Source organism: Leucoraja erinacea, chromosome 27, assembly GCF_028641065.1.
Source record: "Leucoraja erinacea ecotype New England chromosome 27, Leri_hhj_1, whole genome shotgun sequence".
Lineage (NCBI taxonomy): Eukaryota > Metazoa > Chordata > Chondrichthyes > Rajiformes > Rajidae > Leucoraja > Leucoraja erinaceus.
This window is the reverse complement of record NC_073403.1, coordinates 18,552,743-18,580,434: the sequence shown is the minus strand read 5'-3', so window position 1 is coordinate 18,580,434 and position 27,692 is coordinate 18,552,743. Positions and strand designations below refer to the sequence as shown.

Here is a 27,692-nt window from a genome sequence, read left to right as displayed (position 1 = left end):
GAGGGGTTTAGTCGAGGTGAAAAATCAGATTAATTTCTAGGAAAACAAAACAATTGGAATTACGATTTAAATCAGAAGAATATGTACTAAAGTTGCTTCTGGGGCCCCTCCGGGATTAGGGGCCCTGAAACTTAAGCTTCATCAGTTTCATAGTTCTGCCCCTAGTCCAAAGACTGACCCATCGTTATTTCCTGAAAACCTTTTTCTTATCTTATATAGACCTCACTCTGCGGCTTCTTTGCAGAGACTGGTTTCATTTAGCCTGAATGTTCAAGGTGTCCTGGGATCATGACAGATTTGACATATTGTACTTTTTGATTCTGTCGAATATTGAATAGGTTAATCGAGACATCTTGGAGAGGTTTCTGTGCATGCTTGATGGTTGGAGATGTGATCTGCAGCACCATCCTCAAAGTTCAAATCTAAAGCTACAGATGGCAGAAAATAAGAAGCTGGTATAAGTTCCTTTTCCATTCGATGTTTATCATAAAAAAACTGGCTGCTTGATAAAAGGTACTTAAAAAGTATCTTGTTACTTATTTATTACTTCACAAATTAATTTGAATTAATATTAGTAAATATTAAGTTACAAATTAATTCATATAAATGTATAATTTCATCTATATTTTAATTTAATCAAACATTAATCAAAATCAATGCATCATCACCAATGCTGATTGCTGGTGAAAATTGTACAAATACTTTTCTCCTCCTCTATTGGGAGATTGCTGTAACTGGAAATCTCGATGTGACCAAGAATTAAAGATAGAGAATCACGAGGGAAGAGCTGGAGTGAAGGATAGAAGAGTCAAAGTCCAAGTCAAATTTATTCGTCGCATGCACCATCTAAGGTGCAGTGAAATGAATTAACCAGGCAGCGATACACTTTAAAAAAGAACACACAATAGAATTTAATACAAACATCCACCACACCATTCTTCACTGTGGTGGAAGGCAACAAAGTTCAGCCAATCCTCCTCCTTTGTTCATCCGTGGTTGGGGCCATAAAACTCCGTAGTCACCGCTATGGACGGCCAGATGTACAGGCCCGCTCGTCAGAATGATCTAAGCTCTGATATCGGGACGGTCGAACACACTCCGTGGCTTGGAGTGCCCGAATCGGCACTTTCCTACCAGAGACCATGGCTTCAGGATGTTATAGTCAGCAGGCAGGCAGTCGGAGCTCTATCCAGCAATCCCCAGCAAGGGATCCCAGACTCCGTAAGTCCATGCCACGCCCATGGCTAGAAGCTCCACAGACCACATTCACCAGGCCAGCGATCAAAGCACTCCTCTCTGGTGACCCCCGGCAAGGGTTCACCCACTCTGTGATGGAAAAGTCGATGCTGCACCCGCTGCTGAAGATCCAGGCCCGATTCTGGGAAAGGCCGCTCCAATCCAAGCTGTTAAGCTGCGAGAGAGATCACATGGAAAAAGTCGGAGGCGACCAAAAAGTGATTTCCCCCCCACCATCCCCCACACAAAACACACCGAGAGGCACCTACACTAATAATTGGACACAAAAAAAAAGCCGAAATAACGAACATGCTGCTGGCAGGGCAACCGACTGGCAGCGCCCCCAACCTATCTTATCAATTCAAGATAAGGTATTGATCAAATTGGTATTCCATTGTAAATTCAGTGTGGAGCCTTCAGTGCTAAAATAGGGACAGTGGGTCCCTGGTCCAAATTTGGAGTCATCTTTCATTTTCCTTGTGTTGTGCTGGTTGGCGGTGCATGTTGTGCTAATCACAGACACAATTCAATGCAGCACCTGGCATGTAATGGTAGCTTCATTTTGGACCAAGGAAAGCAGAGACGCAAAACACTGGAGCGGCAGGAGAATATCTGTGAGCCTATCAAAAAACGTTTCACTGTATTTCAGTACATGTTAATAAACCAAACCGAACTGAACACAAGGAATTTTGTGTGCACTAGCTGGTGAAATAGATTTGGGTGACACAAATAATGTGCTTGAGAAACTAATTTGGCAAGGGTCTGTGAATGAAAAAATGTATGAGATTTGCCCAAGAATCTTAAACTGTGTTGCAATGTTAATTTTGAAATTGAATCTGATCTATAAATCACACTTATAAAGTAACCCAATAAAAACCCAAACAACCATTTGTACTACCTTTTTACTTCAACCCAAACAACAATTTGCACTGCCTTCTTACTTCAACCAGCATCTGCAGTTCCTTCCTACACGATCATATTACTGAGGCAGTTAATGAAAATAAAAAACATGTAGGTGCTGGAAATCTGAATACAAACAAAAAATGGTCTGAATACTCAAACAAGTCAGGCAGCATCTGAGGACAAGAGAAACAGAATTAATGTTTGGGTCTGAAGTCTTCTTGACAAAACTAGGAAAGGGAAATTAAAGTTTAGGTAATGTGGTGAGTGTAATGGATAGGGCAAAGGGAATACCAGAGATAGGATGAGAGCCGAGGTTACCTTGCAGATGATCTACAGGAGGTGTTCGGTTAAATGGGTTAATGGGGATCATTAGGATGTAGTAACATCAGTACAATACTGTAACATACAGGACATGCAAATCATGTTACACCGTACCAATGGAGAGGGGAAAGCTGAATCAATATCACAGGTGGATGATTTACAGCAGAAACAGTCAAAGGGAACAACCTACCTGATGATGGGGAATTTATAATGGATGCACACAGCTACGTTAGTTAGTTTAGTTTATTGTCACGTGTACCGAGGTGGAGTTAAAAGCTGTACATGCTAGAAGCTGCAGGGACAAGGATTAATCTGGCCATTAGTTGTTGAACGAAAGTTACATTTTGAAATATTCTGACTTGAAAATAGCTTCACATCGTCCTTGTTAATCACTTCCGCTGAGAAAGTTTGCGACATTGCACTAACCAAAGATCCGTTATAGAATCTTTGACACTAACCATTTTCTGTTTGACATGACCTCAGGTTAACACCATAGAAGCTGCTTGCGATAATCCTGCTTAAAACTCCTGAATTCTTGCCTTTATTCTTCATTGAGAACATTTCCTCAAAATGTTCCTTTAGTTATAGTCAATAATTAACATATTCAATTCAAGTTGGACTTGAATTGCTCACTTTAATTATGAACTAATTTCTAGTTAGTTTCACACACACAAGCACACAGTTATCCATTACCATTGCCTTAATGTACTCCTGCAGGCAAAAACACATTGACAATGTAAGCACCCCACTTCTCGCAGTACTCACTCAGTAACTATATAAAATGGTGGGAGACATTTGATAAATACTCCCCATTTGCACTTATCCAATATACCTCCTTTTGTAACAAGCAGAACACAGAACATAGAACATGAATACAGGAACTAGCGTTACCGTTCACATTGTCTATGCTAAACACGATAAACTAATCTCCCTAAAACAAGTGGCAGAAACTTATCAGTCGCAAAGAATCTCCCTTTAGGCAAAATGTGTCATACAGGATGTGATTGCTCAGATGATATTGTGTGACGGGAAAGAGGGGTTTAGTCGAGGTGAAAAATCAGATTAATTTCTAGGAAAACAAAACAATTGGAATTACGATTTAAATCAGAAGAATATGTACTAAAGTTGCTTCTGGGGCCCCTCCGGGATTAGGGGCCCTGAAACTTAAGCTTCATCAGTTTCATAGTTCTGCCCCTAGTCCAAAGACTGACCCATCGTTATTTCCTGAAAATCTTTTTCTTATCTTATATAGACCTCACTCTGCGGCTTCTTTGCAGAGACTGGTTTCATTTAGCCTGAATGTTCAAGGTGTCCTGGGATCATGACAGATTTGACATATTGTACTTTTTGATTCTGTCGAATATTGAATAGGTTAATCGAGACATCTTGGAGCCACGATCTTGTATAAAATGAAGGGATTAGAGAGGTTGAATGTGTAGAGTCCTTTTCCTTGGATAAGGGAATCAAGAGGGCATAGGTTTAAGGTGAGAGTGCACAGATGTAATAGGAACTTGAGGTGTAACTGTTTCACATGGAGGATGGCAGGTATATGGAACAAGCTGCTAAAGGAAGTAGTTGAGGCAGATACAATAACATGTGAGAGAGATGGTTGGTCAGAAGCACCTGCTCCTCGTGTGTTTAAACTAAAGATAGACACAAAAATCTGGAGCAGTTCAGGCAGCATCTCTGGAAAGAAGGAAGAGGTGCCATTATGGGTCGGAACCCTTCTTCAGACTCAGAGTCTCAGGGAAAGGGAAATGAGGGATAAAGACGACACATAGAACAAATGAATGAAATATATTTAAAAAGCAACTATGATCAAGTAGAGGTGGATACCACAAAGGTTTATTTTTGGCTGTGGGGTAGGTGACAACGAGTTATACATGCAGTGAAACTCAACAGGACGACAGTGAAACTAGAACGATGACTAGGGTGGAGGAGGGGCAGCAAGAGGGGGGATACAAATGTTACTTGAAGTTAGAGATATCAATATTCATACCGCTGGGTTTTAAGCTGCCAAGTGAAATATGAGGTGATGTTCGTCCAATTTGCGTTTGGCCTCATTCTGATAATGAAGAAGTGCCTGTCCCACTTGGAATTAAGGGATATGGGGAGAAAGCAGGAACGGGGTACTGATTTTGAATGATCAGCCATGATCATATTGAATGGCAATGCTGTTAGAAGGGCCAAATGGCCCACTCCTGCATCTCTTTTCTATATTTCCATGTTTCTATCTGCCCTTTTATTTCTCTTTTTTTGTCAGTTTATTATCTGATTTACAATTACCAGAAGTAAGTACCTGGCATTCACAATGGTTATGTATAATTCCAGTGAACAGTTGGGTTTTGGGTCATGAGACAACGGACTAGCAACAGTCTTTGCCGACATTTGCAACCACTCATTTCAAAGGTCTATTGTCCCCAGTATCTACAAGGAAACTTCCATCATTCCAGACTCCAAGAAAAGTAAAATAGACACAAAGTGCTGGAGTAACTCAGCAGGTCAGGCAGCATCTCTGGTGAAGAAGGATAGGTGAAGTTTCGGGTCGGGACCGTTCTTCAGGCTGAAAGTAGGAGATGGGGGATGAGGAAGAGCTGGAGGTGAGAACAGGCCAGGAGATATCAGGGCTGGCAATAGATGACCTCAGGCAGGACAGTGCTGTGGTAAGCACCTGTCCCACTTGGCGATTTTTCGGCGACTGCCGGCATCATTGAAATTTTCAGCGTGATGCGGCGGTTACACGGCATGACGCGGCGTGATGACGTATGACGTGCAGTGTTTTTTTCAAGTGTCGCAACATTTTATTTGTTACCTCCGGATTTTGAAATGTTCAAAATCTTTTAGCAACACTGATATTCCGCCAGCAGTCGCCAAAAAAAATCGCCAAGTGGGACAGGCCCTGCAAGCCAATTGTTGTCTAGGGAAGGTGTGATCTGAAGAGGTATGTATTGTGGTGAACTGTGGAGCAGATTAAACGATTAGGGTGACCAGTGCCTTATAGAGCCTCGGTATTACATCTGTTTTTGTATTCCAGTCCTCTTGATATAAATGCTAGCATTTAATGTGCCTTCCTTACTTCCGATTTGACTTGCAAATTAATTTCAACTATCCTTATCTCACTTTATTTTAACTTTTAATCTCTGGCCTTAGTCCAACCATCCACCAATCCAAGTTCAAGTTCAAGTGAGTTTATTGTCATGTGTCCCTGATAGGACAATGAAATTCTTGTTTTGCTTCAGCGCACAGAACATAGTAGGCATTTACTACAAAACAGATCAGTGTATCCATATACCATTGTATAAATATATACACACATGATTAAATAGACTGATAAAAATCCAGAGCCCCCCATTACCTGCACCCATCTACTACTTTCCAGGCTTTGTCCTGCTCACACCTTTCTTCCAACTTATTCCTTCCTCATCACAATCCATCAGAAGAAAGGTCCCAATGCAAAATGTAGCCTATCCACTTTCTCTAAAAAGATGCTGCCAGACCTGTTGAGTTTTCTGGCACACCAGCATCTGCAGTTCCCCACAGATCATGCAACATCAATATCATGACAACATTGAGTTAGTGCCCAGTTAGTTCCTGGCAGCGTATCACACCTCTAAAAAATTAAAATCTAGGTTTTCAATTTTTTAGAAATTATAATATACAAAAGGATTACCAATCTGATGGCCAGGCCGTTCCTCAGCTTAAACAGTTTATATAACAATTATCTGCCATTGTCACTAACAGCAAGGAATGGTATTGTGGGCTGAAGGGCCTGTCCTGTATAGTACTGTTCCATAATGTAACCAAAAAAAAAAGGTACTGCAGATGCAGGTTTTTACCAAAGGTAGACACAAAATACTGGAATAACTCAGTGGATCATGCAGCATCTCTGGAGAAAATGGATAGATGACGTTTCGGCTTGGGACCTTTGTTCAGACTGATTCAGTACTGTTCTATGATATTCAAATGACACCTCTCTACAAAAAGCAATCATTGGTACTTAGGATAGAGGTAATAGGCAGAGGGCTTTATACATAGTAATTTTACATAAACAAGCACATGGTACCTTTAGACTTCTGTAGTGTATTGCAGTAAATATTATCAGGGGAGATATTAGTGTGAACATCTGTATTTGGGGACAAGGTAGCAAAAGTGAGTGTAATTTTGAAGTAAACCATCAAACAACTAAAAATGGTATCAAGAAAGTGCCTATCTGAGCCACAAAATGCTTCAGTATCTGAAATAGATCTCAAGCCCTAAACATAGTGTGAAATATCGTTCCCAGCAAATTAGTTATTTTTTAGTCTGAAGAAGGGTTTCAGCCCGAAACATTGCCTATTTCCTTCGCTCCATCGATGCTGCTGCACCCGCTGAGTTTCTCCAGCTGTTTTGTGTACCTTCCAGTTATTTTTTTAAACATTGGTAATCCCTTTGTATATTATCTAAAAAATTGAAAACCTCAATTTTAACTTTTTAGAGGTGTGAAACGCTGTACTGTGACAAGCAACTAACTGGACGTTAAACCAATTGATGTTGATGTTACATGATCTGCGGGGAACTGCAGATGCTGGTCTGTCAAAAAAGACACAAGGTGCTGGAGTAACTCAACAAGGTGCTGGAGTAATTCAATCAGTTATTGTATCAAGATGTACACCATGAGGCAATTCCAGATATTTTAAGTATGTCCATGTGAAATAACCAACCTGATGTAAAAGACACTCAAAGGGTTACACACAGTATGTGGCAACACATCGTTAATGATCTGTGAAGCTACACAAGTGATTTACATGCAGATAAAGATTTGGAAAGAAGCTTCCACTTTGTTAAAGCAACATCGCATGACGGGCTGACTGCAGGTGCGGTGCTCTTGAATAGAGGAGGAAGTTGGTGGAAGGGATGTGGGTGGAAGGGGGGGGGAAGGAGTGAGGTGAGAATGTTGAATTCTCCGGCTTCAAGTCTTTCTGTCCCTGGCCTCGCCCACCTGCCAGAGTGAGACCACACGCACACCGGAGGAGCAGCTTCTCATAAAAACATAGAAAATAGGTGCAGGAGTAGGCCATTTGGCCCTTCGAGCCTGCACCGCCATTCAATATGATCATGGCTGATCAGCCAACTCAGTATCCTGTACCTGCCTTCTCTCCATACCCCCTGATCCCTTTAGCCACAAGGGCCACATCTAACTCCCTCTTAAATATAGCCAATAAGCTGGCCTCAACAACCTTCTGTGGCAGAGAATTCCAGAGATTCACCACTCTCTGTGTGAAAAATGTTTTCCTCATCTCGGTCCTAAAAGATTTCCCCCTTATCCTTAAACTGTGACCCTGCTTGGGTCGCTTACAACCCAACCCAAGTATGAACAATATATTCTCCAACTTAGAGTAATACATCCCTTGCCCCCTCTTTCCCCATGCTCCTCCACCCCCAAGCCCACCCTGATCCCACTGCACCCCTATTGTTCCCGCCATCTCCCAAATCCACCAAACAATTGCCCTGTTCCAGTTTTATCCCCTCTTTCCCCTCCCCATTGTTGACCCACAATCCCCACGAGAACTTTACATTTCACTACTCATTTTCTCTCCATATCTGTCACACTTTTGTTTCCTTTTCACCCCTTGCCTTCGTCACTTGCTTCACCCACCTTCCAATTCAACCCACCCCGCTCTCCTGTATCCACGCACCACTTGCCAGGCTTTGACCCCCCTTCCCTGCCCATCTCCATTTTCCAACTTTTTCACCCCTATTCCATCTGTCTGAAGAAGGGTCCCCACCCAAAACATAATCTGTCCATTCCACCCCCCCCCCCCCCCCCCCCCCCCCCCCCCAGATGCTGCATGACCCGTTGAGTTCATGTTCAAAACTCATAGGTGCAGAATTAGGAAATTCGGTCCATCAAATCTACTCCGTCATTCATTCATAGCTGATCTATCTTTCCCTCTCAACCCCATTCTCCTGGCTTCTCCGCATAACCTTTGACACCCTCACCAAACAAAAACCTATCAATCTTCAGTTTAAAAGAACCCAAAGACTTGGCCTCCACAGCTGTCGATAGCAATGAATTCCATAGGTTCACCATGCTCTGGCTAAAGAAATTCCTCCTCATCTTTCTAAAGCTACGACCTTTTATTCTGAGGCTGTGTCCTCTGGTCCTAGACTTACCGACATATGGAAACATCCTCTCCACATCCTGACACAGTTCATGACACTGATACCAGTTAACAAAGCAAGTGTGACTCAGAATAGATTTATTGACAATGCCTAGTTAAATCAAGAAAGAAAAGTAGTCGTTTAATTTAGTTTACTTTAGCTTGGTGTGGTGAATTTGTGGAATTCATTGCGCCAGAAGGCTGTAGATGCCAAGTCAATGGACATTTTTAAGGCAGAGATAGAGATTCCTGATTAGTATAGGTGTCAGGAGTTATGGGGAGCAGGCAGGACAATGGGGTTAAGAGGCAAAAATAGATCAGCCTGATTGATTAGCGGAGTGGATTGGATAGTTCGAATGGCCTAATTCTGCTCCTTTTACTCATGGACTTTAATTTAGTTTAGTGTTGTGACACAACATGGAAACAAGCCTTTCGGCCCACTGAGTCCATGACAACCAACCAGCACCAGTTCACACTAGTTCTGTTATTCCACTTTCCCATCCACACCCTAAACATTGGGGCGAATTTTACGGAGGCCAATTACCCTACAAACTCGCATGTATTTGGGATGTGGAAGGAAACTGGAACAACTGAAGGAAACCCATGTTGTCAAAGGAAGAATGTGCAGACTCCGCACTCTCCTATATCAGGAGGTCAGGATTGATCTCAGGACTCTGGCTCTGTGAGGCATTGGCTTTGCCAACAGTCGATTAAAAGCATTTACAGCAAAGCAATTATATGAGTAACAGTTATACGAGGATCTGATGGCTCACATTGCTTATAAATTCTATTTTAGATAGATGTTGGAAAAACAGATCAACTCATAAGAAGGGAGACACAAGGAACTGCAAGACACTGGAATCTTGAGCAAAACACAATGCGCTGAAACAACTCTGCAGGTCAGGCAGCATCTGTTGAGGGAATGGACAGATGACGTCTCGAGGTGGGACCCTTCTACAGAAGGAAGTTTGAAATGTTGACTTTGGGGCAGGCCAGAATGGTATGTGCATGATTTACAGAAATGGTTGGTAGACACCAGTTTAGAGATATTGGAGGAGGGATATCATTAGCAATGAACATCCATGACAGATTATAAAACTTCATTTGATGGGAACCCACACAAATGAAGAGGGATATTTGAGGATTGATTTTTTATTGCATGCATTTTGTGATGTTTCTAACGAGACAATATTCGGGGCAGTATTGAAACCTATAACCTTAAATCACTCCAAAGAGTGGAAAGTTTTGGTCATGTATTATTGATAGAAATAGAATATTGAGCTAATACTTCTTGTGTAGATTATAGCGTCTCTATAAGCAGAGCCGTTGTGGCCTCTGTTTGTAACTAACATTATTTACCAGCACTGGCACTTTGGCCTCAAGGCTTGCCCTTTGGACCGTCGTCATAGTGGAGCCCTTGCATAATCCACAGAATCTCTGATAATGCCAAGATCACCACCATGACTGGATGGAGTTATTTTTATCACAGTTACCATGGTTTATTGTCCAATCTCTTCACAGGCTATGAAATCCTAAGATTGTGCAATTAATGGTCTGTCTCATGGAACAAAGAACAAAGAACAGTACAGCATAGGAACAGGCCCTTCAGCCCACAATGTCTGTGCCAAACATGATGCCAAGATAAACTAATATCAACTGCATGCATGTCTATATCCCCCTATTCCCTGCATATCCATGCCTCTATCCACAAAGCATCTTAAACACCACTATTGTATCTGCCTCAACCACTACCCCCTGGCAGGGTGTTCAAGCCATCCAGCACTCTCTGTGTAAATAATCTTGCCCCGGACATCTCCTTTAAACTTTTCCCCTCCCACCTTAAGCCTGTGCCCTCTAGTCTTGGACATTTCCATCCAGGGAAAAAGGTTTTCACTGCCTGCCCTAACTATGTCTCTCATAAAATGATATGCTCGCACCATCTTAACTGATGGCTTCTCGAAATGCTCCACCTCCATCCTTTACCTCTTTGTGTTAGAGATACAACATGCAAACAGGCCCGTTTGCCCACAATCTAGCCCAGGAGTCGGCAACCTTGTTCTGCATAGGGGCCAGGACCCGTGTCTGTGAGCGGATGGTGGGCCACATCTATCGCCATAGTGTGACACTTGGTGTTGTTTCTCGCACTAGCAGACTCTAGACTGACCATCAATGAAAAGTTGCAATCTATAAGACTTAAAAGATGTTTGTTATATCATATTTTCTGACATAAAGAATCATTTTTTAAAGTCAACTGCTTCACAAATTTCTCTCTTCCTTTCCTGAAGATTTCACAACAAAGAAATTATTTTACCCTTTCAACTGGCAATGTTAACTGTCCAAAGCTTGTCTTGTGTTTTGTCTTGTGTTTAGCCCTAAGAGCTATCAGTAAACAGGCCTAAATTTAAGGTCTTGTTCATTTACACTACTGATTCTAATGCAATTTGAGCTGCATTTTTTGAAAACAAATCTTTGATTGTTGTCCAGCTCTGCTTAAATTATTCAGCCTTCAGCATGCCGTTGTTATATAAAACATGACGTTGTAATATAAAATATTTTTTTTAATTTAAATACCAAGTTGTGGTAACTTGAGTCCCTGATTTTATTTCTTGCGCTTATCTTTCTCTGGCTGGTCCTTGCACTGAATTGTTATTTGACTTTGACTCCTCATTCCTGGGCTGTTAATATTCAATCAGCATGTTGCTCCTTCTCTCTCTCGGACTTTGTTGCCTTTTAGCAGTTTTACTCAAATTGATTTTTGGCTCAAATCCCAATCCTTTTGCTGTTGACACCAGACGGCCACCTCAACCTTTAGTGCTGAACCAGAGGACCAGGAACAAAATCCTTAAACGAGGTATGTTGCTTCAGTTGTGATTACACCCTGCAAATCACTAAAACTTGCAACTCCATAAAGCAGAGAGAAATGTTGTGTTAATGTTATGGCTTTAAGTTTTTTTAAGTCTTCTGTTATTATTGTAGACAAACTAAGCTTCGAAGGGTAACTGGATTGAGAGCTTTGGAAGTGGAATAGATAGAGACAGCACCTGATATGTCGCTTGGGCAGCTTACAACCCAGCTGTATGTATATGGATTTCTCTCATTTCAAGTAACCCTTTCATTCCCTCTCTCTCTGTCCCTCCCCCACCCCAGCCATCCTGCTAGTTTCATATCTGTTGGTTAACCTTTGTTGTCACCTTTTACGCAACCATTGTGGGCCCCACCTTTCTTGGGTCATGCGAGCCAGCTCTGATTTGTTCTGTACCATTTCATACCTCAAGTTTCCATGACACTCATTCTGAAGAAAGGTCTCGACCCGCAACGTCACCTATTCCTTCTCTCCAGAGATGCTGCCTGGCCTGCTGAGTTTCTCCAGCATTTTGTGTCTATCTTGTAACAGAGTTGATCAGTAAATATGTGCAGACTCCAACTGTTTTACTCTACTCCTGTTATCTCCAAGCACTAGCTGTACTGTTTGTTCGGGACACAAATATTTGGCTGTGTATCCAAGTACACCCACCTAGTATTAACATGGAGAACTGATAGGTGGTGTTGAGGGACAGGGAATAGACAGGAATCAATGCCAGGACTTGGAGTGGGATTTGGACTGTAGTTGAAGCTATAGGGGAGCAGGACATATCAGGAAGTGATAGGTGGTGTGTTGGGAGGAATCTTCCTTCTCCTCCAGGTCACAGTATAAGAGTAGGTTAATCTAACCTTGTAAATTTGCAAATATTTCCAATGTTACTAACTATTGCCATTGTTGGAGTGAAAGATCTAGATAGGAAGTAAAAACAGGGATTCGTGTTCTCTCTGTGAATACACAGTATTAAAATGAGAAGATCTTTTACATAATAAAACTTCCCCAGACATTAGTCCGATTGAAGATAATTCAAAAGTCTCCAATGAGGTAGATTGGAGGTCAGGACAGCACTGTAGCTGATGAGAGGACCGATCAGTTGCCTGATAACAACTGAGAAGAAACTGTTCCTGAATATGGCCCTATGGTTTTTCAAACTTAGGGAGTGACCACCGTGAGACTGATCCATGATTATTCTGGCATCCTTGCCGAGGCAGAGTCGTGTAGATAAGGCCCAACGAGGATGCACTTCCTGCGACAGCTGATAAAACACAATCTGCCATAGGCAATGATGATCCAGTTTTATACTGCCATCATAGAGTCTGTCCTCAACTTCTCCATCATGGTCTGGTTTGGCTCAGCCACCAAGCACGACATCCGGAGGCTGCAGCGCATCGTTCAATCAGCTGAGAAAGTTGTTGGCTGCAACCTTCCCCCATTGCAAGGGCCATCTCTGATCCCTTTCACCCTGGTCACAAATGTTTTGAACTACTTTCCTCTGGGAGGCGACTGTACTATTAAAGCCGCTACAGCCAGTCATAAAACTACAGCTTCTTCCCATGAGCAGTAGTACTACTCAACAGCCAAAAGTCTGTAGCCTCTTTTTACTCTGGTACTTTATTTTCACATGTTTAAATTATAATGTTTAGTTTTATAATCTGCTGTATATCGTGTTTTTACCATGTGCGAGCAAAGCACGAAGGCAAATTCCTTGTATGTTTACATACTTGGCTAACTATATGTATTCAATTCAATTCAATTCATCTATGGTCTCAGTATGTTCCTGGAAGGGACAAGGAAAGGAAAGTTGAAGCCAGAGTCAAAAAGATAGATAGTGAAGTAGCCAAAAAAGTTGCCTGGTTGTGAATGGGGATCCAGTCGATTACATTACCTGAAATATCGGCTATCCACTCACTCCATGATTGCTGCCCGACTCAATGAGGAACTCCAACACGTTCAGGATCACAGCAGTTCCTTCTGTTTTGATTTGCAAAGAAAATCAGGGAGGGAAAGATTGTATTCGAAACCAAAATCTGGCAGGAAACCCAAACGGATTTCATTGGATGTGAGCAGAGGTTTTGTAAGAGGACAAATGAGACTTTGCCCTCCAGGCTCCCATGGCAACTGCTGAACTCAAGTTACCCCACATTGGAGCAAATCCTGTGCAGATCTTACTATCAAAGTGGAAATGAATCAACCTCAGGCCTGAGGGACAGCCGAGGATGATGAAGCAGGCAACCGTTGTTTGGGAAATGTTGCATCTTTTGTAAAAGTTATTAAAATAAAACCAAAATGCCATTTTTTTTCTGCATATTGTTAGAGCAAATCTCCATGGTCAATGTATGGAAGAACTAATGACTTCAATGTTGATAAGTGTATGATGCTGGAACGCTACCAGGTTTCCACATACTCTGACCACTCCTTCACAATAATGTTTGTTAAAATTGATCCACTGAGACTCAATTGAACATCATTAATTGTTTTTAAAAATGGCACTCGAGAGACCTTCAACCAGCATGCAGGAGAAGAAAGGTCAGAAGAAAGGTCACTCCCTACACAGATGCTGCCTGACATACCAAGTTCCTCCAGCGCTTTACTTTCATGCTTTGTGCAGGCGCACACTTTCTTTTGTAACGGGTCTAGCTTGGACCCAATAGCAGCACAGAATCAGGCAGGTATAATTGGTCATGAACTTTATTACGATACTGTAACACAGAGTAGTAACACAGGAATGGGTACACCGTACTCACACAGAGGCTCAGGATTGGGCGAGGGTTCCGAAGAGGGGCAGGCAGGAGACGTAGTCGGGGTAGCGGAAGGTCCGGTAACCAGGAGATCCAACACACGATGCAAACAAACCAGCGAGGGACAGACAAAAGGAGAGTCAAAGCCAGGCAGGAAGTCGAGGAGCCGTTGCAGGGATACACCAAACAGCCCAGGAGAGAGGCAGACAGAAACCAGGAGGTACGGGACGAAGGCCGTGGACAGAAGGCTGAGATATCCGGTAAGACGACAGGATGGAATGGTCAGGGGCAGGCAGGTTCGAATCCGTGTAGGCAGTCGGGAAATCGCTGGAGAGTCTTGCATGAATGCTGAGAACAATCTGGCACTGTGTGAATGGTGAGGCGAGTCTATATACCGGGTTAATTGGTGATCAGAGGCAAATGAGTGCAACAAGTGAGGAGAGTTGGGCTGATGAGAGGGGAGTGGCAGGCAGGTAGGTGAGGAGAAGGAGGGACCGGTGGAAAAGTGCTGGGAGGTGAAGTGGATGAGAATGAGGAGAGGGCAGACTGTGGCATCTTTACTCACCTTTGAACCTTTTCATTTCTAAATATTTTTGCACTCATTGTCTTGTTTCCATTTTTTCGTGTTTTTTTCATTATTTTGTAAGATTTACGTGTAATTTTACATTCCATGTCATAAGGTCATAAGGAATAGGAATGGAATTAGGCCATTCTGCCCATCGAGTCTACTCCGCCATACAATTATGGCTGATCTATCTCTCCCTCTTAACCCCATTCTCCCCATAACCTCTGTCACCTGTACTAATCAAGAATCTGTATCTCTGCTTTAAAAATATCCACTGAGTTGACCTCCAGAGCCTTCTGTGGCAAAGAATTCCACAGATTCACCACCCTCTGACTGAGGTATATATACATGAACTATGTCTGATTTGAGTCTATGTTCCTATAACTTTGCAGTAACGGGAATGAAAAGTAAGCTTTTCATTGTACCTGCACCTCACTGGACTTGGGCCATAGATTCATTGAGTGGGGAAACAGGCCGGCTCGACCCACCTTGCCCACACCGACCAACATGCCCCATTTACGCATCCTGCCTGTTTTTGTCCATACCCCTCTAAACCAGTCCTATCCATGTACCCGTCTGAATGTTTCTTAAATGTGCATTTGACAATAGCCTCAACTAGACTTAAATTATATGTGTTATGGATCTTTCAAAGCTGTTGACAAGTTCATTTTACACATTTCATCTGATCTATTCCCCAGTGATACATTTTTATCAGGGATAAAAATAACTGCTTTTGGAGCCCAATTGTACGAATGAATGAATGATTTTGGATGTGGACACAAGGAAGTGCAGATGGTGATTTGTACAATAGGACACAAAGTGCTGGAGTAATTCAGTGGGTCAGGCAGCATATCTGGAGAACTTGGATACGTGACATTTTGGGTTGGGACTTTTTTTTCAAAAAGACTGAAGAAAGCTTGCAACCCGAAATGTAACCTATCCGTGTTGTACAGATGTGCTGCCTCACCGCTGAGTTACTGTGGCACTTTGAATGCTTTTAGTTTAGTTTAATGTAAAGATGCAGTGCAGAAACAGACCCTTTGGCCCAATGTGTCCTCGCCAACAGTCACCCGCTAATATTAATTCTATCCTACACACAAGGGACAATTTACAGATGGCAATTAACTTAAAAACCTGCATGTCTTTGGGATGAGGGAGGAAACCGGAGCATCTGGACAAAATCCACACAGTCACAGGGAGAACATACAAACCGTACAAACAAACCTGGGTCTCTGGGCACTGAAAGGCAGCAACTCTACCGCTGTGCCATTGTACCATCTTGGATAACAGGAATCTGTGAAAAGTTTCCCAGTGGTGACTCATGAATGTCTTTCTCCAAACACAGTTGATGCAGCAGTCAGTGTTAAAAAGATATCTACCATGTGCTGTCTTTTCAGGGTTTTTGATAGACAGAGTACCAGCTCATCTTGATGCCATCGTGATTGGCAGTGGAATCGGAGGACTTACGGTGGCAGCAGTATTGGCTAAAGCTGGCAAACGTGTTCTGGTGCTGGAACAACATGAGATTGCTGGAGGCTGTAGCCATACATTCGAGGAAAAGGGATTTGAGTTTGATGTTGGTAAGCCGTTGCATGTATCACATTCCTCTAATGTCGAATAACTTTCTTCATTTGGTTTGCAGTAATGGCCCTTTAATGTAATTGATTGAATCATTGAAAGACAGCATGAAAACGGGCCTTCAGCCCACCATGCCGACCGTCAATCGCAAGTTCACGCTAGTTCACACTAGTCCTATGTCATCTCACTTTTGCACCCACTTTTATTCCCTGCACACCCGGGGCACTTTACAGAGGTCAATTAACATGCCAATCAGCACTTTGTTCGGGTGTGAGGGGAAACCAAAGCACCCGAAGGAAACCACTGTGGTATCAGGGAGAAGACCATAACACTAAATGACATTGGAGCAGAATGAGTCCATTCTGCATACGTCTGCACCGCCTTTTGATAATGGCTGATCTATTTTTCCCTCTCAACCCCATTCTTCTGCCTTCTCCCCTTTGATGACCTAACTAATCAAGAACCTATAAATCTCCTATTTAAAAATACCCAATGACATGGCTTCCAATGGTTTGTGATAATGAATTCCACAGATTCACCAGCCAATGGCTAAACAAATTCTGCTCATCTCCGTTTTAAAAACAAGTAATTTTTATTCTGAGATTGTGCTCTCTGGTCCTAGACTCTCCCACCAGTAGAAACATCCTCTCCACATCCACACAGACAGAACCAGTCAGTGCTCAAGATTGAACCAGGACTCTGACGATGTGAGGCAGCAGCTCGACTAGCTACACCACTGAACCACCCTGTGAGACAATAAAATGCTCTACGATCTACATTTCTTTAATGTACTCATGAAACTTCACATGGAATGAGCACACACACTCGGCACAACAGCAGGATATGAAATATGTGCAAGAAGGAACTGCAGATGCTGGAAAATCGAAGGTAGACAAAATTGCTGGAGAAGCTCAGTGGGTGCTGCAGCATCTATGGAGCGAAGGAAATAGGCAACGTTTCGGGCCGAAACCCTTCTTCAGACTTCGATAGGATATGAAATATGTCTGATATCTGAACTTTGAAAAAGTTCCAAGAATGCAAAGAAGCCATTCAGGAAAGACTTTAAAGGAACATATTTCTACCTCAAAACAAAGGAGGTTTGTTTGCATTAAACTAAGAAGGTTGGTTTGTATGAAAGGGAGAAGGTTGACACAAAATGCTGGAGTAACTCAAGGATGCTGCCTGCACTGCTGAGTTACTCCAGCATTTTGTATCTATCTTCGGTTTAAACCAGCATCTGCAGTTCCTTCTTAGACAAAGGAAGAAGGTTGTTGTTGCATAAAATGAAAGTATTTGCTTGGTATAAAATTAAGATTGTTGTTTTGCATAAAACAAGGCGTTGCATAAAATGCGATAGGATGGTTGGCAACAACCGAGGAAGGTTGGGTTGCATGGAAGGCCGGAGGCAGGTGAATGACAGAGTGGGACAAATCCAAAAGGCAATGTACAAGCCAAGTTTATTGCAGAATACTAAACCACCAGAGGTCATGGGTTGAAGAGCAAATTCAGAAATAACAAAAGAAACAGGCATTTACAGCTTTGGATTTTGGAGTGTGTGAAGAAACTGGAGCATCTGGAGAAAACCCATGCAGGTCACGGGGAGAGTGGACAAACTCCGTATGGACAGCAACTGCAGTCAGGATCGAAACATGCAGCAACTCTACCGCGGCACCACTTTGCCATCCCTCTGACTAGATCTATTATCGTCAATCTACATTCCTCCTGGGGTCAGCTGACAGGAAATGTATTGGAGGAGGTGACAAAAGTTTGGGAAAGGATTCTGTGACCTCTGTGGTAGATTCTCTTGGGGGGAATTGATCATCAGGAGACATAAAACAGAACTCAAAAGATTGTATTGATAGTACCACGTCATGGACCTGTCAGCGGCATTGATGCAAGGATAAGTTAACAGCATAATTGACGGGACTGACATAGAGCGGAGAACATCAAACCATGATTATCTTTCAGATTTGGGGCAGCCCACTGCTCTTCTGGATATATTAATATCAGATGAAAGCCCACCTGGTCACAGAGAAAACATGAGAGAGCCAGAGGTCAGGAATGAATCTGGATTGCTGGAGCTGTGTGGGACCGTACTACGTGCTGCATCACTGTGCCACCTATCACAATCTACAAAATTTAACATCCTATTCTGCATTGCGCTTATTCCTTTAAGTGGCTGTCCTTGAAATGTTGGCAGGGGTATAGGATAGAGTCAGTGAACTTGGTGCCAGGGAAAGTCCAGATCAAGATTGCTTGCATGTATTGTACAGTCATAGTTAACCTTTGAACATGAAAGTGTCTCACTTAATTATGTACTGAAGCTTGTAGTGTTAACTGAACCATCTTGCCAACAACTAGAGAGCAGTCCTGAACTACTATCTACCTCATTGGAGACCCTCGGACTATCTTTGATCGGACTTTACTGGCATTATCTGGCACTGAATGTCATTGCCGTTATTCCCTTCATCCTGTATCTGTATGCTGTGGATAGCTCGATTGTAATTATGTATTGTCTTTCTGCCGACTGGTTAGCACGCAACAAAAGCTTTGCACTGCACCTCAGTACACGTGACAATAAACTAAACTAAACTATTCAATGACTCTTGTTCTGAAGCAGGAATGCTGGCAACTGAGCCAAAGTAATCCAAGCACAATTAAAGTTATTGTTGCATAATTTGGCAGAGATGAATTGAGGCCAGCACAGATTGGCCAACCAGGAAGTCTCTTGATGTTATTGCATAAAATGCCATCATAAGATCATAAGTGATAGGAGCAGTATTAGGCCATTCAGCCGATCATTTAATCATGGCTGATCTATCTCTCCATCCTAAACCCATTCTCCTGCCTTCTCCCCATAACACCCGTACTAATCAAGAATCTATCTATCTGCCTTCAACATATCCACTGACTTGGCCTCCACAGCCTTCTGTGGCAAAGAATTCCACAGATTTGCCACCCTCTGACTAAAGAAATGCTTCCTCATCTCCTTCCTAAAAGAGCGTCCTTTAATTCTCAGGCTTATGACCTCTAGTCCTAGACTCTCCCACTAGTGGAAACATCCTCCATGTCCACTCTATCCAAGCCTTTTACTGTTCTGTACATTTCAATTAGGACTCAAGAGTCCCATAAATTAACGGACTCACTCCTCCGACTGCAGGCATCCATTATATCGGACAAATGCACGAGTGTGGACTGCTGCGGGTAATCATGGATCAAATCACCGATGGGCAGCTGGAATGGACTCGAATGGATGATCAATACGATAACATTATCCTGGGCAGCGGAGACAACACCCGTAAATATGAACTCTACAGTGGCAAACAGGGCTTTATTGACGCATTGAAGAGGCAATTTCCTCAGGAGGAGCAAGCTATCGAAACATTTATGAAACATTTAAAGGTAATGAAATATATTCATTTCCTGCCCTTCTTCCCCAGCGGCTGCCCCCCACACCCGTCATCGCCCTCCACCCATATCCCTCCCTCTGGCTTTACATTTCACTCCTTATATATCAACCTTATTGCATCTCTAGCTACCAACCATATCTCTTATACCAACCATCTGCTAATCAAACCACCCCCCCCCCCCTCCTCCCTCCTCCCTGTATCCACCTAGCATTTGCCAGGCTTTGTCCCATCCCACTTCCCTTTTCCAACTTTCCAACTTTCTCCCCCCCCACTACAATCAGTCTGAAAAAGAGACCCGAAAAGTCAGCACCATTTATGCTGTGTGACCCAGTGAGTTATTTCAGCTCTTTGTGTTTTTCTCAAGTTTCCTTCATCAGGAATTATTCTATCATTTTGTCAACTCAATATCTTCCTTTTTTGTTCTGCTGTTCACACACTACTTACACAGTCCCAGTTCTAGTTCAGTTCATTAATCTGCAATTATGAAATATTCAGAAAGTTCAAGAATTTATTATTTTAATTTAATCCTGATTGTGTTTGCTACTGGAATAAGAAAATATTACTTGTGTTTGAAACATTTTCTTATCTTTATTCATAATTTATGTGTAAAAATATATGCAATCTGAGGTGGGCAATGACTGTATCAGTGTGATGTGGGCTGATGCTTTACCTACAGGTGGTGTGAGTGTACTGTTAAAGCAAAGATTAATCTCCGAGGAAAACTAAGTCCTGTGAAGGAGCTGCCAACCTGATATAAGACATTTAACTGTGAAATGCCTGTCCTTTAGTATTGGATAGATTGAGTGGAGGTGTCTGTGCTGTTCCAAGTTTGCGGTGGTTGCAGTGCGTTTCCCCAACCATCTCGCCCAGTGCACGTTGACCAGCACAGTTCGCCAGCCCTTGTTAGCAGAGGCTCTTTGTGCAGGTGTTACTCGGTCCAAAGGTTTGTGGAGGTTCTGCGACAGGATCGGACACGCAGCGAGCTAGCAAGGGGGCTGTCGGATCAGACCAGCCCAGGTTGCCTAGTGGCCGCAGGGCAGATTTTAATGGGTCATTATTAAACTGTTCCTGTGGCATCAACATCTCTCTCTCTCTCTCCCAGATCCCCCACCCCAATTGTCGACAAAGTCTGACTGGGAAAATGCTTGTGCTCATACTACGAGTTGGCTCCGCATTTGCCCACTCGTTGGGGCGGGCGGCGCCTCCTTCAACGAGAGCGAGAACAGGTCCCGTCAGCTGGGGCAAAGATCTTAGAGGAGCAAGATAGACCACTCCTTCGAAATTCAATGGACTGGCGTGTAGTACGTGACGGAACGTCACGGCCGCCATTTTTTAGGGCGACATGCGACTTCCGGTATGCCACCCGCTGTGATCCAAAGCAAAGATTATAGAGCTCCGCTATAATCTTTGATCCAAAGCAAAGATCCTCGAGTATCTTGTAGCGGGAACAGACCCCTCCTTTGCGTAGTTTCCCTTGCATTGTATTGCTTTAACACACACTGCACAAAATTAAATTTAACGTATACATATTATATATATTTATATGAATGTGTGTCTGTGTGTGAGAGGCAAGTTACAGATAGTTAAGTTTATTCTCATGGATCAGAAGCTACTTTGATTTAAATAATCACTATTAATTTATTTGTCTTGTAAGATGATATACATAAACCATAAAGGCAATTATATATATAATTATATAGTAATAATATATATATGCATATATATATTTATACACACATATATATATACACATACATATATACACACATACATATATACACATACATACATACGTATACACATACATATGCACACATACAAATACACACATACATATGGATACATTTATATGCATACATACACACATATAAACATATATATACATACATATATACACACATATACATATACATGCATATATACACATACATGCATATATATACACATACATATATATTTATACATATGATTAACATGTAGAGGAACCAACGAGAGAGCAGGCTATTTTAGACTGGGTATTGAGTAATGAGGACGGGTTAGTTAGCAATCTTGTTGTACGTGCCCCCTTGGGCAAGAGTGACCATAATATGGTTGAGTTCTTCATTAGGCAAGCAGTGACTAGTGGGGTACCGCAAGGCTCAGTACTGGGACCCAAGCTATTTACAATATATATTAATGATCTGGATGAGGGAATTGAAGGCAATATCTCCAAGTTTGCGGATGACACTAAGCTGGGGGGCAGTGTTAGCTGTGAGGAGGATGCTAGGAGACTGCAAGGTGACTTGGATAGGCTGGGTGAGTGGGCTAATGTTTGGCAGATGCAGTATAATGTGGATAAATGTGAGGTTATCCATTTTGGTGGCAAAAACAGGAAAGCAGACTATTATCTAAATGGCGGCCGACTAGGATAAGGGGAGATGCAGCGAGACCTGGGTGTCATGGTACACCAGGCATTGAAAGTAGGCATGCAGGTGCAGCAGGCAGTGAAGAAAGCGAATGGTATGTTAGCTTTCATAGCGAAAGGATTTGAGTATAGGAGCAGGGAGGTTCTACTGCAGTTGTACAGGGTCTTGGTGAGACCACACCTGGAGTATTGCGTACAGTTTTGGTCTCTAAATCTGAGGAAGGACATTATTGCCATAGAGGGAGTGCAGAGAAGGTTCACCAGACTGATTCCTGGGATGTCAGGACTGTCTTATGAAGAAAGACTGGATAGACTTGGTTTATACTCTCTAGAATTTAGGAGATTGAGAGGGGATCTTATAGAAACTTACAAAATTCTTAAGGGGTTGGACAGGCTAGATGCAGGAAGATTGCTCCCGATGTTGGGGAAGTCCAGGACAAGGGGTCACAGCTTAAGGATAAGGGGGAAATCCTTTAAAACCGAGATGAGAAGAACCTTTTTCATATAGAGAGTGGTGAATCTCTGGAACTCTCTGCCGCAGAGGATAGTCGAGGCCAGTTCATTGGCTATATTTAAGAGGGAGTTAGATGTGGCCCTTGTGGCTAAGGGGATCAGAGGGTATGGAGAGAAGGCAGGTACGGGATACTGAGTTGGATGATCAGCCATGATCATATTGAATGGCGTTGCAGGCTCGAAGGGCCGAATGGCCTACTCCTGCACCTAATTTCTATGTTTCTATGTTTCTATTATTTTCCAACGATCAATAGATTTACGATCAGTTCCTGTGGATTGGAGGATAGCTAATGCTATCCCACTTTTCAAGAAAGGAGCGAGAGAGAAAACGGGGAATTACAGACCAGTTAGCCTGACTTTGGTGGTGTGAAAGATGCTGGAGTCAATTATTAAAGATGTAATAATGGGGCATTTGGATAGCAGTAAAAGGATTAGTCCAAGTCAACATGGATTTATGATTTTACAATGCATTTAAGCCTCTCCCATTTTTATGAGATGAATTCCTGGAATATGTAAGAAGTTTATTGTAACCTAGTGCTACTTGCCTGAACAATGGATGATATATCACTTAAATGCAATTGTTTTCAGTTGTGTGGAGAGACCTGTATATTGAAAATGCGTTTTGGCTCTAATATGTCAATTTACCTTAAATGTAGAAGAGCTTATTAAAATCTTCTTACAAAGACCATTAAGTATTTTCTATCTATCCTCTTTTGGACCCAAGGCATAGCAGAGCTGCCAACTCTCACGAAGAGGTAAGGGAGAGAGAGATGGAAGGGAGGGAGAGAGGGAAGGGAGGGAGATCGCGAGGGAGAGAGGGAAGAGAGGGAGAGAGAGAGAGAGAGAGATCGAGAGAAGAGAGGGGAGCGAGAGAGCGAGAGGAGGGGAGAGAGAGATCGAGAGAAGAGAGGGAGAAGGGGGGAGAGGGAGAGGGGGGAGGGAGAAGGGGGGAAAGGGGGGGGGGGGGGGGAGAAGGGGGGGGGGAGGGGAGAGGGGACAGGGACAAGGGGGGGGAGAGGGGGAGAGGGGGGGAGAGGGAGAGTGGAACGATAGCACATTATAACGCGCAGCCGTCCCATTCCGACCAAAGATTATAGAGCAGAGCTCCACTAGTATCTTTGATTGCGGCCGCCGCCACCGAACCCCCCGACCCACCATTGCACCCAAAGATGATAGAGCAGAGTTATATAATATTTGATTGCACCCTTCTTCACGGCGGGCTTGTGATCTTTGCTTGTGATGTCTTGTACGTATGTGAGTGTTGTTTGCTATGTCCCTATGTTCGAGGAATATAATGGGTAACAGCCGCCCATTCTCGGACTTGAATCTGAGCTCGAAAAATCTCCTGGTCACTGGACCTAATGTGTCCGCGGGCCATATTGTGGAGACTAATCCCATACAAAACAAAACCAAAAACGTACAGAAGTGTTAAAATTGTCTTTATTATTGTGGTGAGTAAAGAACTATTAAAAATAAGTCTAATAACTTTCTAATGTACCGACAAACCAAGTTTCCCAATGGCCGTTGATGGGAGAACAGAAAATAACATTTTCACGACAGAATATCGACTGAAAATAATAAAAATATTTTCTCACCTTTCTTTTTTATTGGGGAACCTAAAGAATGACAGGTCGGGTCGTTTAGATTTACGATTAGAATACTTGATAGCAGAGCAGTGAGATGAAATTTAGATAAGGACGCCATGACAGTGTGGGGGAAGCCCAATAAATGCCTCGAAAAATGGCGTCGACGATCACACACGTCATACTACGCGTTTTTCGAGGAGTGGTCTATCTTGTTCCTCTAGGATCTTTGCTCCTGAGTGAAGCCTCTGGTTTGGCTGCGGCTCAAATGGCTGCAAATTCTCATAATTATCACTGCCCGGTCACCCAGACCTGGCTCAACTGTGTGCCCTGACACACTGGAACCAACCCCAGAGGTTAAAGTGAAAACATCTTTATATAAGCCAATCCACCTTGAAAGTTTAACCAGCCTGTTCGAATCCAATCTGAACTTTCCTACCTATTCCACACACAGTACATTCTCCTCGTTTCCTTCCATCCAGGAAGGTTGTTTATATAGGAATGTAAGGAATGTCTCAAATTGGTTGACCACGCAACTTGTAATTCGTGTAAATTAATATCGAATTTGAATAGCTGTGACTCAGGCTAATGCCAGGGATTTGATCATTGACAGGCTCGTTCCAGGCATTCTTGTATTTTCAAGGCTGGTGCTGTATTGAGTCAATAATTTAAACAGTGGATTTGTGCAGCCTGCCATACGCTGTGGCCTACTGCTGACATATTTGACGGATACATTTATTTATAAATCTCATTGAAATGGATACGCAGGTCCGTACACACACAGTAGCTCAGCTGGCAAGAATGTTTATCCCGAATGACCCATGATCTTGGCATGCGCAGTTGTTATACCGAACTCGCTTATTGAAACAGAAACCTGCGTCAGGAATGGGTGCCTGGGTCTCTGAAATAGCTTCATCTGTTGGCATGTAATACTAATGGCATTCAATATAGAACATATCACCCTCGAAGTAATGTTCATTGCATTCACATAATACCAATTGGTCATGATAGTGCTTTAAACAAATATATAACATACAGATTGATCAAATACAGTAAACCCTTGTCCGCAGGTAATCGAACCCTGTGGCCGGATGCCTCGGACATGTGATTCTGGGCAGGGGTTGTGTTTCGCGCACTTTCTGGGCAATGCCCCTTCAGTCGTTCAGGACCACCGTTGTGGCTGGATCTGTGTATTGGCTGAGTTGTTTCGTTGATTGCATCATTTTATTAATGAAACTCATTTGGAAAATCAACTCTCGTCTCATCCGTCAAATTGGTGACCCCGACGCGTCCAACCGAAGATTGAATGACACAATGCAGGACAATTATCTTCCCGCCGCTCCTCCCGACGTCCATCATAATGCCGTCAACCTGAAACTGCCCATGTTTTAGCCAGATCAGCCTCAGGCGTGGTTCGCCCACGTTGAGGCGCAGTTTCATCTGCACCACATTGTTGCAGACAAAACGAGGCACTTCCATGTGGTGGGAGCCCTGTCGCAGGAGTCCGCTTCCCGTCTACTGCCTTATCTTCGGACCCTCCTGCAACCGCTAAGTATGACGGCCTCAAGGCCCTCCTTTTGCACACCTTTGAACTCAGCTGCCGGGACCGTGCTGCCCGCATCCTTCACATGGACAGTTTGGGAGATCGCCGGCTGTCCGTTCTCATCGCCAAGATGCTCGCGTCATGGATGGCCACCGCCCGTGCCTGTTGTTTGAACAGACGTTCCTCGAGCAGATGCCTGACGATGTCCGCCTGATGCTCGCCAGCGCGGATTTCACCGATCCCCTGCAGCTCACGGAGTGGACCGACGAACTCAGGAAGACCAGACACCAGGATATCTGCACCATCAGCCGCGTGCCCACACCAGCGCACCTTTCTCCTCGGCGGCTCCGCGTAGAAGTCACGCCCTCATCTCCCACCGAGCAACCACATCAGCAGCACCCGAGACCAGCGGTAGGCACCGTTAGTGTTATTATCACCTCCGCTATGGTGCGGAGGCTCGAAGCTGCTGCCACCCCTGCATGTTTCAGGGAAATGCCTCGGCCGATCGTCTGTAGAGGCCATCGCAATCGGCCCAAACAACCGCCTCTACGTCCACGACCGCCATTCCGGCTGCCATTTCCTGGTGGACTCCGATGCAATCGCCAGCATACTTCTCCCGACCAGCCATGACACTCTTGCTGGTAAGAAAGGCCCCGTTCTCTCGGCCGTTAACGGGAGCGATATCCGAACGTACAGTACGTGGACTCTTGCCCTCACTTTCGACTCCCACCCGTACAAGTGGACATTTATCATTGCAAACGTTGCCCAGCCACCCCTGGGAACCGATCTCCTACACGCTTCCTCCCTCGTCACCGATTTACGGGATGGTCGCTTTATTCTCCGGTTGGCCACTCTGCACTGCCCTCACCCATCCCTTGCCTTTGCCAAGGTCGAAAGCCCATACGCCGCCCTGCTCTCTGAGTTTACCGAGCTCCTTACACCCCATTTCAGTGGGGTCATGCATCACATCCCCACCGAGGGCCCCCCAGTGCATGCCCACGTGTGCCGCCACACGCCGGACAATCTGCGCATCGCCCGGGATGAGTTCCAACTGATGTAGGACATGGACATCAGTCTAACAACCCGTGCGCCTCCCCGCTACATATGGTCCCGAAAGCATCTGGGGGGTGGAGACCCTGCGGTGATTACAGGCGCCTTAAAAGTGCCAGTTTGGCATACGTTCCATTTCATTCCTGGGACACTGGGTTACCCCGCGGGGCGCTACCCTGCTTCCTGCGAAAGTTGAGGCCATTCGGCAGTTTCTCCGGCCGCTCACCGTCAACGGGCTACAGGTGTTTGTCAGCATGGTGAATTTTTATCACTGTTTCATGCCGGCGGCTGCTGCTATCTTGTGCCCCCTTTTCCGGTGCCTGGTGGGCAAACCACGGGATCTGGTGTGGTCCGCAGAGGCAGACGCGCTGTTTGAGGGTGCTAACGCCACCATGCTGATGCACCCGCACACATCCGCACCCACAGAGCAGACCATCGAAGCCTCGGATGCTGCCGTGGGTGCAGTTTTAGAGCAGTCTGTTGACGGCCGTTGGCGGGTTTCAGCCGGCAGCTGCGGGCCCCAGAGTGCAAATACAGTGCTTTCGATCGCAAGCCCCTAGCGCTCTACCTGGCTATCAGGCATTTCAGGTATTTCCTCGAGGGCCGCATGTCCACCGCGTTCACAGACCACAAACCCCTTACTTTCACCCTCATTAAGATTGCGGATCCGTGGTCTGCCCAACAGCGGCGACACCTTGCCTGCGTCTCAGAATTCACGACAGATATCCGACACATAGCTGGGAAGCTTAACGTCATTGCCGACGTCTTGTCTTGCCCTGCCATTCCCTCTGTTTCAGCCCTCAACCATGGCGTTGACTATGGCGAGCTGGCAGCAGCGCAGCAGGTAG

The 27,692-nt window shown here is 44.0% G+C and overlaps 1 protein-coding gene and 1 long non-coding RNA gene across 3 annotated transcripts in view; one reads left to right on the top strand and one right to left on the bottom strand.

Moving 5' to 3' along the window:
* Positions 1-808: 808 nt before the first annotated feature.
* Positions 809-16,148, bottom strand: LOC129710320 (uncharacterized). Its single transcript, XR_008725658.1, has 2 exons — positions 13,346-16,148; positions 809-1,411 (listed from the first exon to the last, which is right to left on the bottom strand). It is a non-coding gene; the product is annotated as an uncharacterized LOC129710320 (long non-coding RNA).
* Positions 11,226-27,692, top strand: part of si:ch1073-13h15.3 (all-trans-retinol 13,14-reductase) — a 42,538-nt gene continuing 26,071 nt past the window's right edge. Inside the window, exons 1-3 of one of the 2 annotated variants that reach the window (XM_055657229.1) lie at positions 11,226-11,451; positions 16,161-16,343; positions 19,502-19,743. In XM_055657229.1, coding sequence (XP_055513204.1) covers positions 11,295-11,451; positions 16,161-16,343; positions 19,502-19,743 — 582 coding nt within the window. In that variant the 5' untranslated portion in view covers positions 11,226-11,294. Of the gene's footprint in view, positions 11,452-11,574; positions 11,676-16,160; positions 16,344-19,501; positions 19,744-27,692 lie in introns of those variants that run through there. The other variant, XM_055657230.1, reaches the window with a different exon arrangement.